The sequence below is a fragment of the Sesamum indicum genome, linkage group LG2 (genome assembly GCF_026168435.1).
Source record: "Sesamum indicum cultivar Baizhima isolate 11 linkage group LG2, ASM2616843v1, whole genome shotgun sequence".
Taxonomy (NCBI): Eukaryota; Viridiplantae; Streptophyta; class Magnoliopsida; order Lamiales; family Pedaliaceae; genus Sesamum; species Sesamum indicum.
The window spans coordinates 14,521,853-14,544,880 of record NC_142658.1 but is presented as its reverse complement, the minus strand read 5'-3'; the positions used below and the strand labels follow the sequence as shown (position 1 = coordinate 14,544,880).

The following is a 23,028-nucleotide window of genomic DNA, read 5'->3' as shown; positions in this document are numbered from 1 at the left end:
ATAAGTCGTTGAATCTTGAAAGACAAATTATCTTTTTTCGTCAGTACCAGAGCAGGACAATAATTGTCTTAAAAGATAAAATACAAAGCCGGGGTATCTCTCATTTCTCCCAACAAATTTGTGGAAGAATTTTTCCAGAAGTAAATCATCAGCCTTTAAAAACTACATCCATATTTCATCCTAGTCGAAATACATGTAAATATAGCAAGTTCATTACATGTTTCCTGCATAATTCCCACCTCAACAATACAATAAACATTACAAGCAAGAAAAAATCATAAGACTACAACTGAACACAAAGAGCTGTCCTTGCACGATTCGTTATCGGACAAATTTGAATAATACAAACTCAGAAAATTTCAGACCGGGGTGTTCGTCTTTCAATCATCCCCATCTAATGATCGCTGAGCCCCATGTAAGCCCGGCTCCAAAACCGGCAGTAGCTATCTTATGACCGGCTTTTACCTTCCCCTTGCGTACAGCTTCGTCCAACGCTAATGGGATGGATGCAGCGCTCGTATTGCCATAGTTTGCCAGGTTAGATATCACACGTTCCGAAGGGAGTTCTAGACGTGCGGCTACTGCATCTATGATTCTTTGGTTTGCCTGCAAATTTTACCAATATTTTCTTCGATTTTATCAAGAACGAACGGGAGTTCATGTCGACACACGCAATAAAATAGTTTGGCTGAGTAGGTGCATTGTCAGACAAACATGTCCTCTTGTTGCTTTTGGTATTTCTATCAATTTCTTACCTGATGAAGAAGCAACCAGTCTATACTGGATCCTGGTAGACCTGCCTTCTCGAGAGCTAATTCAATCGACTGTGGGACAACACGAACGGCGAAGCGGAACACCTCCTTTCCATTCATCTGGATACACGAGTATGAGGACCCTTTGGGTAGAAGTCCTAGGAGCGAACCGTTTGTGCCCAACTCATGATCTTTCTCATTCTCGTTCATGGTAGCTCTTAAGTGTCTGAACGAACGCAGAAAAAAATAAGGTCATTGCTCGTTTAGAGGAAAACATGATAATCTCTGGAACGAATGATTTAAAGGTACCTCTGCCCTTCACCATCGCTATGCAAGTCAAAAGCAAATAATCCATCCTCTTCACTATCACATGCCTGTGGAAAAGGAATAAATCAAAGAAATAATGTTGAAATATGGAACTATGAACCTTTAAGTTCGTTTCTGAAACAAGAAGAGAGATCATAAATAACACAAAAAATATGCAAAAGCAAGCTTTTAGTAAGGTGATGCAATGGGGATTTAGTTCACCAATGTACGTCGGATTCTGTTTTGTGAATGGGACATAAGTTTAAGATTACATCTTAAGAAGCAATAGCACAGCTGATACAGGAGTTCAAACTACGTTATCGTATTAGTGGAGCAACATGTAAGTGGACGCGTATGCTCAGCAATTTTCACACGGATGTAAATTATTCCTGGGGAAAGTAGTGCAGGTATCTATGTCCTCCCACAGCATTAAAAAAAGACAGGATGCAGTACCTGTACTAACACAGCACCGGCAGCATCACCAAAGAGGATACAGGATCCTCTGTCAGTCCAATCGACATAGCGAGATAGAGCATCAGCACCAATCACCAGAACATTATTGAAGCCACCCCCTAATTGTACATTACAAGAATTTCAATTTTGAGCATAGCAAAATAAAATGACTCTCCAGTCTCTTGGCAGTGTAATAATTGGATTTTTACCTCTAATGTAGCAAGAGGCTGAAACTAGGCCCAATATAAAACCACTACAGGCAGCAGTAATGTCATAAGCTAATGGATTGTTTTTGCATCCAAGCGCTTTTTGAATCTGGAAAAGTTACCATAAATATTAGAATTTTGTGAAACATGTTATTATGACAAAGGCAAAAAAATCTGAAAGAAGCAAATGCAGTGTAATATTTTGGGGTGATATGCAGAAAGCAGGAATCATATGTCATTGAAAACTTGACAGCATTTGAAGAATATAGGAAACGACTGCCTCAAGAATTTGCTCATAGTTTGATTTGAAGCATAGTGATGGTTGAAAAATGTTGTGAGTCCTTCATAAATGTCGAAACCCCATCTAGTCCACAGGTCAATTTGACTCGCCCCCGGAAATAGGAAAAAGAAATGGAACTTCAGAATATATCTGCAAACATGTACCTGTGGAGCACTACCAAACAAATCCTCTGGAGTTGAAGTACACAACAACACGAGATCCACATCATCAGGATCAACCTCTGCCATCTGAAGAGCTTTCTTTGCTGCCTCTGCAGCGAGATCCGTCAAACTATCTTTTCCTGCAGCATCGTGACTAACAAATAACGCAATGTTTGATACTCAGAACTCAAACAGATTTGGAAATATTCTACTTCCATTAGGTTCTGGTTTTACAGATATCTTCATGTAGATGTTAAAGACACCTGTAGGGTATAACCCTCCAGTGGTACTCGTCGTTTCACAGAGAAACCCTAACAACTATTACAGCAATATTGGAGTATAAACTCCTTAAAAAATACAACCCGAATAAAAACTGCAGAATCGTAAACAATACAATGGAAGGGAAAGATAAAAGCACTGTTTGAAAGTGGCTCAGGTTAAAGCCAGATCCAAGAGTAAAAGGGACGCGGTCACCACAAAGTACCGTTCCCAAACCAGCCCTCACAACCCACGGTTACACCTCCCGAACTACCCAAGAAAAACCTCGAGTCACTCAGACCCGTCACTATACCCGGAAAACCACACAGAAGATATCACAGAGATATGTCAGGGGAGAAGAATATCAGAAAACAGATTTCAGTTCCCGCACCGAGCGGGAAGAGGGAAATCCCCTTTTATAGAGTCTCAAGTAACTGCCGAAGGAACACAACCGTTTGGGGGTTTTCTTGAAGCCATTAGATTGGCTTCAGAAAATCGCCGGACGGTGGCGATTCTAACCGCCATACGGTAACCGGCAAGAAGGAAGAGAGAAAGTGAGTCGGCGGAGTGAGGGAGAAGAGAGGGGAGAGAGAGAGAAATATCTGATTAGGGTTTAGAGAGAAGAGGGTATATAAGTGGGATAATCGGGTCGGGCAGTCGGGTTGGATCGGGTAGTCGGGTGGGCCTCCAAGTGGGTTGTGGGCTTGTAAGTTTGGGCTTTCGGGTTTTGGGCCATATGTATAACATACCCCACCGTGGACCAAATACCCAATGGGTAGGTCAGGGGTGTTTGATCTGGTCTTTTTCATCATTGCCAAAAACAAGTTCTCCGTGGGTGTACCTGCAGCACAGAAGACTATAGACAGCAGAATTTAATCAGGATTTAAGTGTAGTAATTTTAAACACTTACTGAATTTCTCAGAGGGCAAGCATTTGGTGCCCATATCGGCAGGATTTTCTTCAGAGCTGATTTTTTCAAGTTTGATTACATCTCTCCCTACAATATCTCTAATGAAATGAAACCTTACATCTATATGCTTAGTCCTATCATGAAAGACGGGATTTTTGCACAGTTGAATGGAAGATTGACTATCAGAGAAGATAACAAGTTTTTCTTTTGAGAAACCAATTTCTTTTATAAGTCCATCAAGCCATAAAGCTTCTTTGAAAGCTTCAGTAGTAGCAATATATTCAGCTTCCGTAGTTGATAATGCAACAATATGTTGTAGCTGGGATTTCCAACTAATGCATGAACCACAAAAAGTGAAGACATAAGATGATGTGGATTTACGGCTATCTCTATCATTTGCATAATTCGAATCTACATTGCCAACCAAACGAGTATCATTTGAATGCTTAGAAAAAATGATTCCAATGTTCTCGGATCCACGTAAGTATCTCAGTAACCATTTCAAGGCTTCCCAATGTGGGGGGCCGGGATTTGACATAAAACGACTAAGACAGCTAATAGAGTAGGCTACATCAGGCCTAGTACACACCATTAGAAACATAATGGAACCAATCAAATTCGAATAAGGGACATTCTCCATTTTCCGTATTTCTGAAACAGTTTTAGGGCATTGCTCTTTACTTAATTGGAAATGGGCTGCCAAGGGTACAGAGGTGGGTTTTGCATTTTCCATAGAAAATTTTTTAAGAACATTTAAAAGGTATGATCTTTGATTCAGAGAAATAAGAAACTGTTTTCTATCTCTAGCAATATTCATACCAAGAATCTGTTTCGCGTTGCCAAGATCTTTCATCTCAAAAGCTTTGCATAAATCCTTTTGTAAAGTAGATATAAGATGTAAACTAGGACTAGCAATTAACATATCATCGACATATAATACCAAGAATATAGGAGAATCATGCACATGCTTGAAATAAAGACAGTGATCATATTGGCTTCTAGTGAATTTTAAAGATAACATGAATTCATCAAATTTTTTGTTCCATTGGCGAGGAGATTGTTTCAGCCCATAAAGAGATTTTTTAAGCAAACACACATAATCAGGTTTAGAGATATCAGTAAAGCCAAGTGGTTGATGCATGTAAATGTTTTCATCCAAATCACCATGTAGAAAAGCAGTTTTAACATCCATTTGTTTTAATTCCCAGTCATAGTGCGCAGTGAGGGCAAGTATTATGCGAACAGTGGTGTATTTAACAACTGGTGAAAAGATTTCATTATAATCTATTCCTTCTTTTTGTGTGAAACCTTTAGCAACTAATCTAGCCTTGTATTTGATAGGATTTTCTTGTTTTATCTTGAATAACCACTTGCAATCAACAATAGAAGCATTTTTTGGTTTAGGGACAAGAACCCAAGTTTTATTGTCTTTCAAGGATTTCATTTCCTCTTTCATAGCACTAAGCCATTTTTCTGATTTTAAGGCTTCTTCAACACTAGAAGGTTCTATAAGTTCGATGTTAAAACTTGTGTGAAAGTCCCTAAGCTTTGTCGGTTTTCTAGTCTGTCTTCTATCTCTATCTCTAGTAAGAAGATAGTTATCTAAGGGGTTCTTAGTTTCTGAAAGTTCTTGGTTGTTTCCTAGTTGTTCATTTTCTCCTAATTGATCCTGATTGTTCCCTAATTCCTCCCCTTCTTGGTTATCCTCTAAATTGACTTTGTTAAAGGTTGATTCTGTCTCTATAGGTTGGGTTTTTGCTAGGCATGGCATTTCATTTTCATTGAAAGTGACATTCCGGCTAATTAAAACTTTAAACCCTGGTTGACTCCTAATCCAAAGTCTATAGCCTTTAATACCCTCAGGATAACCAATAAAAACACACTTAAGAGATTTAGGATCAAGTTTATCAGAATCTTGAAGAACAAAAGCAGTACAACCAAAAACACGCAAAGCTGATAAATCAGGAATTTTTCCATTCCACATGAAATCAGGAGTTTTTCCAAGTAATGGCACAGAGGGAGACATATTAATAAGATGTGCAGCAGTTAAAACAGCTTCTCCCCAAAAAGATTTCAGTAAACCAGAACTGATTAATAGACATCTAACTTTATCAAGTAGCGTGCGGTTCATACGTTTAGCAATTCCATTTTGTTGAGGTGTATAAGGATTTGTTTTGTGCCTTTTAATACCGAATTCTTCACATAAATCAGAGAAGTTTTTGTTGCAAAATTCAAGCCCATTATCAGTTCTAAGAGATTTTAACTTTTTTCATGTTTGATTCTCAACAAAAATTTTCCAATTTTTGAATTTTTCAAAGACTTCAGATTTATGTTTCATAAGAAAGACAAAAACTTTACGAGAGAAGTTATCAATAATAGACAGGAAATAGCGATTTCCACCATGGGTGGGTACAGTACTAGGACCCCAAACATCTGCATGCACATAGTCTAAAATACATGGGGACATAGATGGGTTTGGGGATGGGGAGGTAGGAAAATGTACTCTATGCTGTTTACCCATAACACATTCATCACAAAAGTCCAATTTATCTACTTTATCATTTAAAACACCATCTCTTTTTAAAAAATCAAGACCTTTTTGGCTAATGTGGCCTAATCTCTTATGCCATAAGGAAGTTAAGTCACACACAGAGACCGATGCAGCAAGGTTATCGTAAGATGCAGTACATATGTAAAGATTCCGTTTTCGTTCAGCTTTGAAAACAACTAATGAGCCTTTCATAATTTTCATGAGGCCTTTGCCCCACCTACCTTCTAAACCATTTTCTTCTAATGCAGCACATGATATGAGGTTATGACTCAAGTCAGGAACGTATCTGACATTTTTCAAAAGCATTTTATAACCTTCAAAACATAGTGAGATGTCACATAGACCCTTGATTTCACATTTTTTCTCATTTGCCATTGAAACAAAACCAACGTGCTCATATTTCAAGTTTGTGAAAATGTCTTTGAAAGGACTCATATGAAATGTGCAACCGGAATCTATAAGCCATTCATGCATGTCAAAAGTACTCACAGAATTTGCTTCATAAACAACAAAAACTTCACCATTTGACTCAATAGACACATTACTGATTTTTTCTTTATCATCATAATTTCTATCCTTATTCTCACGTCTAGATTTTCTACAGTCTTTCATATAATGGCCTTTGGTTCCACAATTGTAACATCGTCTATCTCTGATTTTGTCATCTCTAAGGTTTGTCTCTCGTGTTCTAGACTTACTCCTATTATTTTTATTTTTACTTCTGCTCCTACTGTTATACCGAGAATTAAAGTTCCTAAATTTTGTTCTACCCCTAACGGAATTAATCTCATAATGGTTTTGGCTAGGTTTATTGACTTTGAGATCTAGTTCTTTACTCTTAAGTCCATTTACTACAGTTTCTAAATTAATACTATCTCTACCGTATTTAATAGCAGCTTTCACGTCGGAATAAGATTCAGGGATTGCATTTAGAAGAACAATGGGGGAATATTCATCAATGTATTTATCACCAGCAAGTTTAATATCTTGAATTAGCTTAGTGAAGTCATCAAGGTTTTCATCAATATTCTTGGACAAATCAAGTTTATATCTAAAAAAATTTTCCAGCAGAAACAATTTATTAGGAAGAGAGATTTCAGTAAACAGTTCCTCTAATTGATCCCACAAAGCTTTTGACGATTCTAATTTTCCAACTTTTCGTAAAACGGTATCGGATAGATTCAAAACAATAGAGGAATATGCAAATTCATCATTTTCTTGTTTCTTTTCCTCAGAAATATTTTCAGCGTATTTGCCATCAATGGCTTTGAAAACTTTTTGTTGAATAAGAATGCCTTTCATCTTTTGTTGCCATATAGAAAAGTCGGTTTTTCCGTCAAATGGTTGAAGGCTATAACCAGCCATTTTGAAAAGATTTTAGAAGAAAACAGTCTCGGGGTTTTTAATAAGACAGAAAAGATCCCAGAACAGTAAATTTTAAAAAAAAACAGGTTTTACACAGCACTACAGAACTCGGAATTATCAATAATAAAACAGAGTAGGCAACAAAAAATCACAAGATTATACAGGTAAAGAGCAACACCATACACGAAATAGCAGATATAAAAACAGCAGTAAATCAGTTATCAAACATCCACGGAGAAACTCAAGATAAGTAGACGTACTAACAGTAAATAGTCAAAACAGAAATAAGAGCAGGTGTAATAGAACCGAGGCTCACCAGCCTAAGTCCCGTCCAGATACCCGACGACCTCAGGGGTCCGGCCAGGAGGGATATTAGGGGGTTTCACCACGGCAAACAGGAGTAATATAAAGGAATAATAACGACAGTAATATAAGCAGGGAAAAACAGAAAGGAATGAGAACCAGAGGAGGGGTTTTTCGAAAGTTTACCGCCACCAGGATCAGCACAGATCAGAGAATCGGCTCTGATACCACTGTAGGGTATAACCCTCCAGTGGTACTCGTCGTTTCACAGAGAAACCCTAACAACTATTACAGCAATATTGGAGTATAAACTCCTTAAAAAATACAACCCGAATAAAAATTGCAGAATCGTAAACAATACAACGGAAGGGAAAGATAAAAGCACTGTTTGAAAGTGGCTCAGGTTAAAGCCAGATCCAAGAGTAAAAGGGACGCGGTCACCACAAAGTACCATTCCCAAACCAGCCCTCACAACCCACGGTTACACCTCCCGAACTACCCAAGAAAAACCTCGAGTCACTCAGACCCGTCACTATACCCGGAAAACCACACAGAAGATATCACAGAGATATGTCAGGGGAGAAGAATATCAGAAAACAGATTTCAGTTCGCGCACCGAGCGGGAAGAGGGAAATCCCCTTTTATAGAGTCTCAAGTAACTGCCGAAGGAACACAACCGTTTGGGGGTTTTCTTGAAGCCATTAGATTGGCTTCAGAAAACCGCCGGACGGTGGCGATTCTAACCGCCATACGGTAACCGGCAAGAAGGGAGAGAGAAAGTGAGTCGGCGGAGTGAGGGAGAAGAGAGGGGAGAGAGAGAGAAATATCTGATTAGGGTTTAGAGAGAAGAGGGTATATAAGTGGGATAATCGGGTCGGGTAGTCGGGTTGGATCGGGTAGTCGGGTGGGCCTCCAAGTGGGTTGTGGGCTTGTAAGTTTGGGCTTCCGGGTTTTGGGCCATATGTATAACAACACCCATGCCCCCGACAACCTATCGATACGTAATACAGGTAATTGGGACTGAAGATGTGGTTGTTAAAACATATATACAGCATCCAGAGTTCTGGAATCTGCCACTACATGACATTCAGTATGTCTAGGTCTAGCCGATGATGATTATTAGGCAGCTGGACTTAAACACAACACAAATTTCACACAAGATTCAACATGGGCCTGGGAAGCATGGCAAGACTCTTAGGTTCAGAATTATACATGTCAGACATGAGTCAGATAAGAGCTTGCTCATGTGGAAATGCACTTTCTAAACGTATGAATTACGTCTTGAGAATAAGCCAATGACACATCATGTGACCATGACATGTTATGTATACTTGAGGGGGGGGGGGACCAGAAATATTGGTTGACTATAGCATGAGAATCTTCTGGGTTCAAAGGAAACATGAAAAGGTCAAAATAACCAGAATGAGGAGTAGAGAACGGGCTCATCCACAGCTTAGTATCCCCTTATGATCTCTGGATTTGTTGAATCCATCCCGTCTCATAATTCGTTTACGCACTTTATGTAAAAGTGGGCTATGCCATGTCCAAGCTCGTGTCTTTACACTTGTTCCGTAGACATGAGCGGTAACAGGGTCCGCTGAAGAATAATTAGAGTTTCAGAGAACTCCTTAAAATGTGCTGCAACCATAGTTTTCAATTATTTGGAAAATTAGAGGACCCCAGTGGTATCTGCAACTTTGATTGCTCGTTTTTGCCTAAAATCAAGTGGAGATAGTTAATGATTTTCCAAATATGACGTCTATCAACTATGAGGCATAGGTTTTTGCATCCTGCTATAATTCCAACTATTATCCTAAATTACAGAAGAAAGGAATTTTAAGGTGGAAAAGATTACCTCCCCAGAGTTCAGACAAGTGTATCAAGGGAAAATGAACGTAAAGTAGAGTGTCAAGAATGTATAGCTATGGACTCCGACAGCCCCATAACTTACAGGACATTTGCACAAAATGAAAACAACTTTGAGCCACAGGATGACGAATATAACCAGTACTAACACTAAAACTAACATCAATATACCAATGGGGATCCATAATCAAAGTTGACCATTCTAGAATATTCTACCAAGGATAATTATCACAGCAAACATAAAAAGATTCAAAAACCTAAATTCTTAGTCTTGCCTTTAAATCAAGTTTTGGGAACACCATATTGCACATGAAAACAACGCCAGCATGAACTTCAAAGATAAACTCACCAGAAAGTATTCTTCGATTTCGAATTCCAGTTCGAACAGATATCCATTCATCAGAAGTGTCGACGATTTTCGAGAGATCATCATTGGATATCTGAAGACGTGGCACTGCAGAGCCACATCCAACTAACTTGCAGCCTCTGCTGACAAGCCTACATTAATTTTAATTTGTTATTCGAAATGAGTCGGAAGCATAATTAAGCTTAATAGTCCTGTAGAAAAGAAGGTTGAACTATAATTAAAAGAGGTGTCCATCCAATTTAGGATAAACCAATAGACTGATGATATGATTGTACATTTTGAAGGAGTGATACACTGTAGAGACTTACAGATATATGTTAGATGAAGAACGGTATCAGAAAAAGAAGGTTTTGCATCACCAACCCACATAAAGAAGAGGCAAGATTTAGGCAACGGTTTGAGAATTGACTCCATATCTATAAACTAATAACATTCTCATTTACTTGCGATTTAACATGCATAGGTGCTGAGTGAAGAAACTTGGTTAACAAGCTAGCCTCCTATTATCCCAAAACAGTATGTCAGGGTATACTAAGATAACAAATAAAACTTTCAATAAAAAATTGCATGTCTTCTTGAAAGAGACGTCCAAGCATTCTCATAATTTCTCTCACCTATTGCTATGATTATTATTTATATCCATGGGTTTGTTGATTCAAATGTGCTATAAGAAAATTAAAGACAGCGCTCAATTAACATCAAAGATTCATAAAAGGAGTCAATTATGGTACAACGCACGACATGTAAAATTTAAATTCTATTATTATTGTTGTTAATTGTTAACCAATACTGGGAGCAAATTTAGGAAGATGCAAGGCCGTGTAATAGTCCTTGCCAGAGAAATGAACTTATTCAAAATGTTTCTCCGCCATTGGACAAACAAACATTATGATCTATTGACAATTCCCTTTTGCAGGCCATAACTGACTGCATTATAGAAAAACGACCAAAAAGGGAAAATAACAGGCAACTTTAGTGGTAACTTTCTAGTCTCACAGATTGCCTAAATTTTTACGGCAATGCATTAACACAGAGGGGTTGAAGGTAATTCGATTCATGCAGCACCTAATTATAACTCTAATTCAGGATAGTACTTCCTCTCCTATGATCCCTTGTTGTGTTAAACGAGCAAAGCAATTGAATATGTGTCTTAATCCTTCTTCCAAGCACTCAAACCGTCTGGCAAGATTGGCACTGCTAACAGTTGAACAGCCAAAGCTCCACTCTTATTTATTACATTAAACAAATTAATTACAAGAAACTACCCCAATCCAAATACACATCAAGAGATTTTCATAAACACCAAAATGCAATAATAACATGAAAACACCATTCATCCAGCAATCACAGTGAAGTGTCTACAGTTAAAAAACATCAGCAATAAACTCAAAACTAAAAATGAAGAAATGCACATTGAAATAATTAAATCAAAAACCCATTCATCTTGCAAATCACAGTTTTCAAACACTTTCAAATTCTCTAAACATAAAGCATACCAGCAACAGAAAAACAAAACCCACAAAATAAAAATGAAATAAACAAATAAAGATTAAATCTTTCCGAAGAACAAATCACCTGGGCACTCCAGATTTAGAAGGGGAAAGCTTCTCTGCACCCTGAACAGTGCTGGAACACACTATTCTCCTGGAAACACCCTCAGAGAACCAAGACCCAGATTGAAAAACGCCTATAGGTGGATTCAATCTCCTCCTCACACTGGGCGCAACCGCTGGACTCAACAGCCCAGATGCATTCGCCATTTATTTATTTTTAAAAATTTATAATTTAAACCAAACTACAGAGCGATAAAGTTGGGATCTTTAAGCTAATTTATACAAAAATAGAGCCCAAAGTCAAGAAATTATCAAAATTTCCTGAAAACAAGAAACACTAATGATGTTCGAAATTGAAGCAACAAAGAAAAAAAGAGACGGAAACAACAATGAAAAATGGATCTTTAACTAATCTTCGGGGTTTCCGGAGATTGAAAGAGAAAATTGATGGAAATTCCAATATCTTTTCCCTCTTTTATATCACACAGACAAGTACATGCAAATGCAAATGCATGTCAAACGGATATATAGATACATCTGAGTGTGTCTCTATAACTACACCCCCTTCCCTTCCCCCCCTATATCTCTTTACCCTCTGTCTGAAGAGACCGCGACTCATGTCTCCTCTCAATCTCATGCATATCAATATCATATTGTAATTTATATCAGCATTTCTCGAGATTGAATCTTTGTTCGCCTCCTTGCATACCACTGGGTTTCTCCCATGTAAGCAAGGGTCCACATATCGCCTCTTGTGAAATTACTTTCTTGCCCCTGCTGTTGTTACTTTGACAACACAGGAGCTATTTCACTAGTTTTTAAATTTTAACCGCAATTGAAGCATTCTCGATACATATACATAATTTAAAATTAGTAAAATAAATTATTTTTTAAATACATATAAATAAAGAATCATTCGCATTTAGTTAATTTTAAAAAAATAATGGAAAAATAAAAGAGTGCCTGTAATAACTATTATTTGTGTGACGAAAATAAATTTTAAAAAAAATTGTAAATTAAACAGCAGTTGAAGTCGTAGTATTCGAAAAATCAACTTAATCATTACAGTTTTACTAATAAATTACAAAAGTCGATAGAAAGTTTTTATAGCTTTTGCCTTAAAATTAGACAATTCAAAATAAACCAAAAACACTTTTATCAACTTATTTCCAGCAAAAAGCTTGTACGCATTTATAATAAATACTTGCAAACAACCATAAGTATATTTGAGAATATTTTAGTCCACACATAATACATCAATTAATGATAATTACGATACGTCCCTCCTAGTTAATAGATGTAAATAGTACAACTATTTTAAGTATTACTCGAAATATATAATTTTAAGAAAAAAATGCACAATATTTTTGCAGTGCCTAACTCAATAACTGCAATAGCTACAAGTCCGAGCTCAAGCTATGAACTCATATAGGGCATATAGGAGCAGTAGACCAGCTCACTCTACTCTTTTTTGCAGTTAGAATAGTGTTGGTCATTCAACTCGGAACACACGGATCGATAGCGCCTACCCTATTCCTCTATTTGATAGATTTATATATTATTTAGTACACTTATTTAATCACATTTTAAATAATAATAATATATAATGCATTTAGGAAAACTTTCTAATGTTCTTTTATTCAACTTATTTTTAAAAACTTAGGATTTTTTTTATTTTTATTTTTTTGACTTTGCAATGTAAATTTGTGGGTTTGGAGAGGAGAGAATGGGAAATTCACTATTGAGTAGCTCTTATGTTAATAGACACTATGTTAGTTGAGCGACATTGTCAGCAAATGAGCTATTAATGGCTTCTACCATAGCTCAAGTGTTTGATATATTATTATTGAGATTAATTTATTTTTGGTCCTTAAATATAGTTATTAATGTAATTTTGGTCCTCAACTAATTTAAAATTGCAATTTTGGTCCTTAAGTTTTAACTTTTTTTACATTTTTGGTTGCAATTTGGTCCTCAAATGCATTTTTTGATTTATTTTCATTTGAAATTTGAAAAAAGAAAGAAAAAAGAAAAAAAAATCAGTGCATTAGATTACAACTTAAAAAACACCACAAAACGGGAGAAAAATAACAATTTTTTTCACTTTCAATGAAATTTTCATTAAGTTTAATGGAAAAGTTAATGGAAGGACCAAAAGTGCCAAAAAAGTAAAAATTTGAGAAATAAAATTACAACCTTAAATTATTTGAGAACCAAAGTCGCATTAGTAATTATATTTGAGGACAAAAATGCATTTGTCCCTATTACTGTATAATTATTACAATTTACAAACCTAATTTATTGCCAAATTTCAAGAAATTTCTGCTCCGTACCCTAATTATTGCTATTTAGGTTATGCTTAAAAGATAACATCAATACATATATGTTTAGGGTGGCTTGGCTAAAATTGGCTAAATTACCATGAAATTTTATTAAGTTTGGTACAATTATAAATACTTTTTTGTTGTTTGAAAAATTATAAATACCCATTTGATGTTTAACGAAATTATATAATTTTTAAATGGAGCTATGAAATTGTTAATTGTGGCTTCAATATAATTTTTTTTCCTTTTTTTAGAAAAAATAAAAAATTATAAAAATATCGAACAGGGTGGAGGGAAAATTTTGAAAAAGTACAACCACTTAGTCTAAAAAATAAATAAAATTATAGTTCTTAGTTCACAAGGGCATTTTGATTAGTTCACTATAAAAATGGATGAAAACCTAACAGAGACTAACAGATTGAGTTAATTGTTAGATGACCCTTAAAATTAGGAGGTATTGGTAATTTTTAAATAATGAGGGGTATTCGTAATTATGCTAAATTTCAGGAGAGATCGTTATAATTTACCCAAGGTTTTATTGAGATCCAAAGGATCTTCGGCTAAACATCTTATAAGTTCCTGCATCATAATACAATATTTTAAAAGTTTAAAAATATTAACTGTTATTTTAGAAACAAAATTTTAAGGTGTTTGAAATAAATAAGATGTCAGATCAATTGTAAGATGTTAATAGTGTTTGGTGTAATAAGTTCTTCATATATATCGTAATAATAACCGAAAAAGCTATAAGATTATTAGAATTTAAAATCATGTTATAAATGGATATTTTTGCTTTGGAAAAAACCCGTCAATTATACGAAGAATAAAGTTAAATATTAACAAAATAGTGAGAACACTTTTGTATTAAAGAGCTTTAAAAAAAATTATAAGATCCTAAATATTTTATATTGAGATCTTATAAGTTATTTATTCAAAAAAATATCAAATAATTTTATAAAACTTATAAGCTCCTAAATAAAATATTTGAAAAGCTTATAAAATACCAAAAAAATTTATAAAATTTTATATTTTATTTAAAAATAAATTCTTGAAATGTTCGAATAAAATAAGATTACAGAGTTTATAAAACGTCAATAATTACGTATTTACAACTGATAAAAGAGTTTGTTAAAATTTGTAAAATAAGTAAATAAATCTTTATTTATTCTAAAATAAATTTCGAACGTCTTATTTTTAAATAAGTATAATTTTATGAAAAATTATCAAATATTTTTTAACATCTTATAAACTTTCAAATATTTAAAAAACGGCAACCAACTCATTGATTGAGGCCTAATGAGTAGGCCATCCAAGAATCTCACCTGTAAAAGTGACTTTTGACTTTTGAGCTTTGCAAACCTTTTGAAGTTGGTTGCATGTTTTTAGTTTTTAATATTTGGTATAATTACACTTCTTCTCCTTTAAATTTAGTGTAATTATATATAATTTTTTTTATAATTTAAAAAATTATATCTAGTATCTTGAGTTTTGCTGCCGTCTAACAAATAAATTCTTTCGTTAGTTAAAATTTATCGAATTTGCTGATATTACAAAAAAAATCGAAAAAAAATCTACATTTGACTCTGATTGACTTATTACTGACATATTGCCGGTCAATAAATCTTTTTATGATCAAATTATCCTCATCCATCTTCACGCGTTAATACATGTGAGGTGGTATATATTTACCGTTATAAGGGTAGTTTAGTTCGAAAAAAATTGTTTGACCTACAATAAGTTAGTAATAAGTCAATCGATGGTAAATATTAATTTTCATTCAGTTTTCTTGTTAATATTAGCAAATTCAGTAAATTTTGACTAAATAGATGACTTATTTGTTAGACGAAAGCAAACCTTAAAAGTGCTAGATGTAATTCCCCAAATCACATGTAGTTTACGTATAATTAAACTAAACCTCATACAAGAAAATTGTAATTATTTCCCTTATTATTTTTATGCCTATATTAATGTATATGATTCAAATAAATACTACCAACCTCCTATATGTAGCCATTTTGGATTTATTTATTTATATTAAAAATAAATTAAGTTTAGGCGTTTTTATTTTGCACGTTGCAGTTAATAATAGTAACTATTATTATGTTTGAATTAAATAGATTTATTGAGAAAATGTAACACTTCAAATAATGTGACCATTTAAATAAATATTCAATGTATTGATTTTGACCGTATTTGATCAATCGTATCTTGACACAGTGTTAATAACTAGTGATGTATGTAGAAAATGAGATGCAATAAAGAAGAGGAAATCTATAAAAGTGTGTGGCTACAAAATTAATGTAGGGAACAAGACAACTACATATTCCAACGAGAATATCGGTCTGGTGTTTGGTTTCCAACTGCACATCTAATTCAAATTGAATTTGGTCAAATCTAAATTAATTATATAATAAGTATAATATATTTGCAGTGTTATTAATATACAATTCAAGAAAAGTGAACAATCACATAATAAATGTGTCGTGCTTACTATAAAATTGATTTGATTCGACTAAATCTAATTTGCACAAGAATTTTTACTATTCAACTTACCTACCTTAAATTTGGCCAACCTTAATTTTCATGGGAGTAATAACCACTGAGGTGGATTAATCGATGTTGTAAGAAACACGTCTGAGTCAACATTAAAATCCAACAAGTCAACATGTCCAACTACTTAAATTGTCTTGGTTGAGTACATAACAATTACTCAAGAAAGAGTGTAATTTACTTTCCCGTGTTAATAGAAAAGTGCAAAAAAATCCCTATAAAAAAATAAAATTCAATATACCCCCTTGTGATTTAAAAAATAATGTACTTTACCCCCTTGTGAAATTTTACGGAGGGAGGTAAATTGTATCATTTTTTAAATCGCAAGGGGGTAATTACACTTTGTTTTTTAGAAAGGTTTTTTTGCACTTTTTCATTAATATAAGGGGTAAATTGTACTTAACACAATTGGATACGAACGATCTAACTGTTTTGGATTGAGGTTGAGTTCCATGTGTCGGTATGCGATTGGGTGGTTAAGATGGATATATTTCATAGGATCTCGAGCTCGAAGTTTTTTTTTTTTTTTATATTTTATTTATACTTAAACTTAGTACTTTTAGCCATGAAAACAATGCTTTAAAATAGCTATAAGTTTTGCTATATCCATAAGTAACATATAAATTGAAAGTTTTTAATATTTTCGAGTTTAAAATATACACATAAAAATTTATATAAAAAAATGAATCTTTCAATAATAATTCTATCTAATATCTATCAGGTTAAATTAGTATTATTATTTAAAAATATATTTCTTGATATTTTTAAAATTCTAATCAGGTTTAGTGGGTCCAACCCATCGAGCCTGGTCCCACATTCGAAAATATCTTAACTGGTCAATCTCAAATTTTAAAAATTCAGAACTCAACCCATTGTCATCTCTACATACCAAGTGCTCTAGTTGGGTGGTCTCGTGTATTGCCCACCGGCCACCACCATCACTTGTCACTATTGGCCATTGCATATCTCATTGCTCGTTATGGATGTTTAAATTATTTATTCACTGTAAAAAAAATTACGTGATTTGATTAAATATTTTTTTTCTCTTGCATAAAAATTTTCGCACATTGGTTTTTATTAATTTATTAGCTGAATTTACAGCTCATTTTGGACAAGTTCTCAATTCTCAATCATATTGAAGTATGGTGTAGTAATGATTTTTTTCAATTAGTTGCAAATTCAATGTGTAATAAAGGGATGGAATACGCTCTTGTACAAAGTGGAAGACATTTTCGGGCCGTGTAGGAGAAATTTGATTTTGGACCTTAATGGGCTTTTGCAAGTGGGCAATAAAATTGAAATTATTACTGAAAATACTTTAAGTCAATAAATCAGCCAATTATGAAATATTTTTTTTTACCAAATTGAGTGTTTTTCTATGCCAAAAATTGAGAATAATTTTAGATGTGCATAAATTGAATGTGGTGGATACAAAATCTTATAGAAATGATCATTTTATGTAAGAATAAATATGTTTGAAAATATTTTATCTATTATATGTTTTATCAATAAAAATTGTTGTTTTAATAATCTCTCAACTAATAAATAATTTAAATGAGCACTAAATATAATATAAATTATCCACTAACCGAATGGGTCTTGAACCTCCAGCACATCAAGATGCGCAGACTGACCCAATCTAGGATTAGATTAATTTAATAAAAAAATAATTTTTTTTTACTCAGACCTGATTAGGACTGAATTGGTCCTGAGTTGGTTTCAGTTATCAATATTTGGGACTGGCTCAAGACTGTCTAATCCTAGGCTGGGCTTGGTCTGAGCTAGTGGGCTAGTCCAATTGGGTTAAGTTTTTTTTTTTTTTTTAAAAAACTAGCCATCATGACATATTATTTATGCGTGTGTATAATAAATAATATTTCATATTTTAAAATATATTATGAATAATAACAATATATATGTATATAACACATCACATTCTTTTTTTTTTAAAAAAAAAGAAAAAAGAAATAAATAAAGCAACAAAAGAAAAAACAAAAATAAATCTACTGAGGGGTATTATTAATATAACAATAAAATTGGTATTGTGGTATCATAACCATCATTTGTGAGAGAAAAAGATATTTTTTTTGTACTAGCTATCGTGGCATGCTGTTTCTACATCCATATAATAAATAACATTTCATATTTTAAAATATATTATGATAACAAAAAACACATATAAACCAACATATCACATTTAAAAAAAAATAAAATAAATAAAGGAAGAAAGCAACAAAGAATAAAAAAAAATAAACTTGGGGGGGGGGGGGGGGGGGTTATCCGTAGGAATGTACGTGGATGGGGTTGGTAATTTTTTTGCCAACCCAATGTTTGCGATTTTTATAAAACTTAATCCAAATTCAACCCGATAATTATCAAAATCGCACTTTGCGATCTCATTGGGTTTGGGTGGGTTGGGGTGACTTTTATGGTTTATTATTATTATTGTGATGGAACGCAGTCTATATAAATATAAAATCAAACCCCATTGTTAAAATGCCGTCTTTTTTTTACTAGTTCATGACCAACCCAAACCATCCTTAACCCGCTAATTGTGGAGCGGTGCTGTTTGGGCCAATCTGTTGGGGCGGTCATACGATTTTGATGAACACACCTACTTATTGGCATAACAATAAAATTGATATCGCGGCATCATAATTGCCGTTTGTGAGAGAAAAATATATTCTCTTATATATTAGTATAGATCATTAATGCATGGTATGTAATTTTTATTTTATTTTCTAAGTTAACTACAGAACTAGGTTATTAATTTTTGAAACTCTAAAACTTACATCTTTATTGTTTTACTTTTAAATTTTTAATATATTAATTCATTAATAGTTTTTTATTTTTTCAATTAAAGTTTATTTTAAATCTTTTTTGGCATGTAATTATCTAGTTTTATTATTAAGCTTTCTAGTCAAATTATTATTTGCTTTGTGTAGTTTTAACTAATTTTTTTTTCTAGCTATAAACATTTGTTTGATTTAATTTATCAATTTATTTAAAAACAATAATAAATTTAAGTTACTATTCAAAAGATTCAATTTCATACAATATAAAAACAAAATAAGCCCATGAATCAGGCCTGATTTGAGCAAGGCTCAGGACCACGACCTCAACCAGGCTTGTCCATGATTGGGATCTGAGTTTAAAAATAAATTCATTTGAGGCCATTTAAAGGCTCAGGACCGCCCAGACAGCTTGACCATGAGCAGTATTAAACTGATCCTAAGCCAAATTTTTTCGAGCTAATTCGAACTAAATCGATCGAGATTGGGCTGATTCGACCCGCTATAAATCCAACCAGCAAATATATGTTTTTCAATGTGAGATTATGCATCATAGACTCGAAAGGAAAGTCACACCATTACTTGACCATTTATATCTATCTTTCTTTAATAAAAAAATAAGGGTGACACCGAAAAAATTGGTTACGGAGCATAGCATTTGCGCAAATACAACGAGCATGATTCTTATAATTGATTGATAATTACAAAAAATTAAGACCTAACCACGAAAAACTAATTCACATAAATCAAGAGGTTCGTTTAATCCTACAAAATCTCTTATTTATCAAAAACAAACTCTCTCTAATCTCTCTCTTGTTTACCCATAATGAGACGAAGATTGTCGTTTTAGACACTCTTTCTCCATTGGCTTATATTTCTCTTTTGCTAATTCTTTGAATTGTCGTTTTGGCCTTTCTAGAAGACACGGACTATACAAAACGTGAATTAATATGGTGACTACTACAAGATTTTAGGTCACTCTCCCTCTGATAATAGGCTCAAGAACGGTCACCAACACCATCTCATTGTAATAAAATCTTGTCATTTTTTTGTCATTGAACACTCCACCCTTTAATTTTCTCAAGGAAAAAACAACTCCCCATCAATCTTTATATACACATAAAACAAATAATATCCACACAACATATATAGAAGTAGTTCTTGATCCATGATCTTGCTCTACATACAGCCATAACTGGATCCAGCCCTTTTTCCTCTCTTCCAAGTTTTCACACACCACACACAGTGACATATACATACACAAGATTGTATCTCTCTCTTCATCGATCAAATGGAGGGTAGTAATGCTATTAGCTTTCAAGAAGAGGAAGAAGAGGCGCTCTCCCTCTGCGATTTTCCTCTGAATAATTCAGATGAACAGCTACAAGACTCTTCCAAGGATCAAGATCTCCAAGACTCGTCCTCCCACTCCCAGCCGTCCGATTTCTTCGAGTTCTTTAAGGTTGTCCACTCCGATGATATGTCCCATGCAGAAGACATAATCTCCTGCGGCAGGCTCATAGTATCCTACAAACAACAACAACCTCGTTTCGACCATCGGTTCCTTATTACATCTCCTGAACATCTCATGAGTTCATCTCGCAGGTATTGCGAGTCGTTGCCTGAGCTGAACCCCGCAAGATCAAACGGCAGGAGTTCAAGCACAAGACTCATCAGTCGGAGCAGCCGTTCCTTGGATTCCCAAAAGCTCCGTTGGAATTCAAGCCTGGTGATTAAAAAATCCAACTGCCAGGATATTCATCGGAGTTTTTCCAAGGGGTCGATGAAATTCGACGGGTTTAAGGGATCACCTAAGCCTAGATGGTGTCCTCTGATGTTTGGACCAGTGAAATTTCCGCCGGAAATGGATCTCAGGGACATAAAAAGCCGGCAGGTCCGCCGCAGTCCAGGGAGCATGTTCCCGGCGGTGGAGGGCGGAGATAGAACTCCGGTTAGTCGGAGAACCTCATGGGGCGGCGATTTGCTGAGGGTGTTGAGCTGCAAGAAGCATGCTAGTGTGTCTGTCACGGCATCAATTGGTCTCGTCTCGCAAGTTTGAGGATGTCACTCATCATGATCAATCGTCTCACGTGACGATCACGTGCGTTTCTTCGACTTCAATGTATACGTATATTTATATGTTTTATGTAAGAATTTTGATGAAAAAATTATTTAATTAATTGTAGTAAGGGATCAAATGTAACATGCAGGTGATCATAATTGGCAATAATACATGAGCGTGTATTTTACTAACATTTTACTATACACGTATCCTAATTATATAATATTATAAATGAGTAAATTATCCCCTTATAATAAAAAAATAATAATTTATCCTCATGTATTTTTAAAAATAAAGTAATTTACCTTCATATCTGAAAGATAAATTCCTGCATCTTAAAAAACACAGAGGGACAAATTGCTGCATGTTAAAAAATATAAGGAGGTAAATATCACTATTTTTTATTTTTATATAATAATAATTCACTCATTTTGCAATATCACATTAAAGTCGTTTATATTTTTTTTCATTTAATATATATATATATATATATTTGACATATACTTAGTATATACATGTAATTAAAATTTTTAGTATTATAATAATTTGTTTTTCGCAGAAGACATGAATGTTTGATGATGATAATTTTTTCTACGTACGACATTAATTTCGGTGTTAGAAAAATCAATGGAACACAAAGGTCACATTGATGAGTACCATTGTAACTATTGAAAAGTACATTAAAAGTTTTAATTTTCCTTGTATAGTATTTAATTTATTTGCAATATATTAGTTTGGTAGCTTACGTAAAGGATATATCGATGCTTTTGAGACGTTTTATTGTTCATTTTATTGCTTGGTGACGTGACCTTAAGTAGACATGTTCACAAATTAAATTTATAGTGATCACAAAATGGGATTTTGTTATAAATTTTAATTATTACAAAAATATATAATATAAGGGGGGCATTGTTTAAATAGTAAAATTGAAATTTCACAACCTCGAGACTATGAATTGAGTAGCATTATTGCAAGTGTATATGTCCACTTTTATAATATTTATGCAAATAATTTCTTGATTTAAAAATAGGATAAATTACGAAGAACTTCCTCAAAATTTTGCATAATTACGAATATCTTTTATTATTTGAAAAATTATAAATATCTCATAATATTTAATAGAATTATGTAATTCTTATATGGAACGTCTAAAATTGTTAACTATATTTTTCTTTTTTTGAAAAAAAAAAATTGGATGCATGAGTATAAAAAAAATTATCCACTTAGTTTATAAAAAAATTTCAGAAACTTTTGAAAAATAAGTAATATTACGATTTATAGTCCACAAGTGCATTTTGGTCAGTTCACCATAAAAAATTGATGACAACTTAATAAAAACTATGAATTGAACTGATTTTTAGACAATATCAGGGGAGTAATATTAATTTTTTAAATAATAATAGATATTTATAATCATATCAAATCTTAAGAGAGCTGGCTGTGATTTACCCTTTAAATTGAATAATTAATACAGGGAAGAGAAATACAAGAAGAATAAGCAAATGAGTACATATATGCACACACACCACATTACTTGCATATGCAGTAACGCCGAGAAATTTGTATGCTACCTCCTACCAAACTTTTGATAGGTATACCAGAAAATTACAATAATTATATCCTACACAATAATATATCAATATCTAATAAAAAAATTATTACAATAATCATATCTTACTTAGACAACAACTTTTACTGTGCAGTAGACCATAACAAAGATTATTACAATAATCATATCCTACTCAAAAACACATCAATATCTAACAAAAAATATTACAATACTCATATCTTACTTAATAACACCTACTATTATAGTAGACAACAACTTCTACTATGCAGTAGACCAACTCCTGTTATACAACAAACAACATCCCATGCACCTGACTGGGTTTAAACCCATGACTACTAAGATCATGGGACCCCAGATTCGCCAATTAAGCCTTTAGCACTTCAAAGTATTATTGAAATT

At 33.7% G+C, this 23,028-nt stretch overlaps 2 protein-coding genes across 3 annotated transcripts; one reads left to right on the top strand and one right to left on the bottom strand.

Annotated features, from left to right (window-relative positions):
- Positions 1 to 63: 63 nt before the first annotated feature.
- On the bottom strand, positions 64 to 11,978 carry LOC105155690 (beta-ketoacyl-[acyl-carrier-protein] synthase III A, chloroplastic). Of its 2 annotated transcripts, XM_011071610.3 has the most exons (8): positions 11,354 to 11,978; positions 9,761 to 9,909; positions 2,162 to 2,298; positions 1,721 to 1,826; positions 1,512 to 1,630; positions 1,062 to 1,126; positions 756 to 978; positions 64 to 606 (listed from the first exon to the last, which is right to left on the bottom strand). In XM_011071610.3, the coding sequence occupies exons 1-8, from the start codon at positions 11,536 to 11,538 to the stop codon at positions 385 to 387; spliced, it is 1,206 nt and encodes a 401-aa protein (XP_011069912.1). In that variant the 5' UTR covers positions 11,539 to 11,978; the 3' UTR covers positions 64 to 384. The 2 variants fall into 2 exon arrangements, with proteins under 2 accessions (XP_011069912.1, XP_088733734.1); XM_088877608.1 differs by lacking the exons at positions 64 to 606; positions 756 to 978; positions 1,062 to 1,126; ... (2 more) ...; positions 2,162 to 2,298; positions 11,354 to 11,978 and adding an exon at positions 2,305 to 9,260 and having other exon boundaries at positions 9,761 to 9,899.
- An 8,015-nt stretch (positions 11,979 to 19,993) lies between these two features.
- LOC105155893 (uncharacterized) lies at positions 19,994 to 21,250 on the top strand. Its single transcript, XM_011071877.3, has one exon. It carries the CDS (start codon positions 20,289 to 20,291, stop codon positions 21,054 to 21,056), a length of 768 nt encoding a protein of 255 aa, XP_011070179.1. The 5' UTR covers positions 19,994 to 20,288; the 3' UTR covers positions 21,057 to 21,250.
- Positions 21,251 to 23,028: the final 1,778 nt, after the last annotated feature.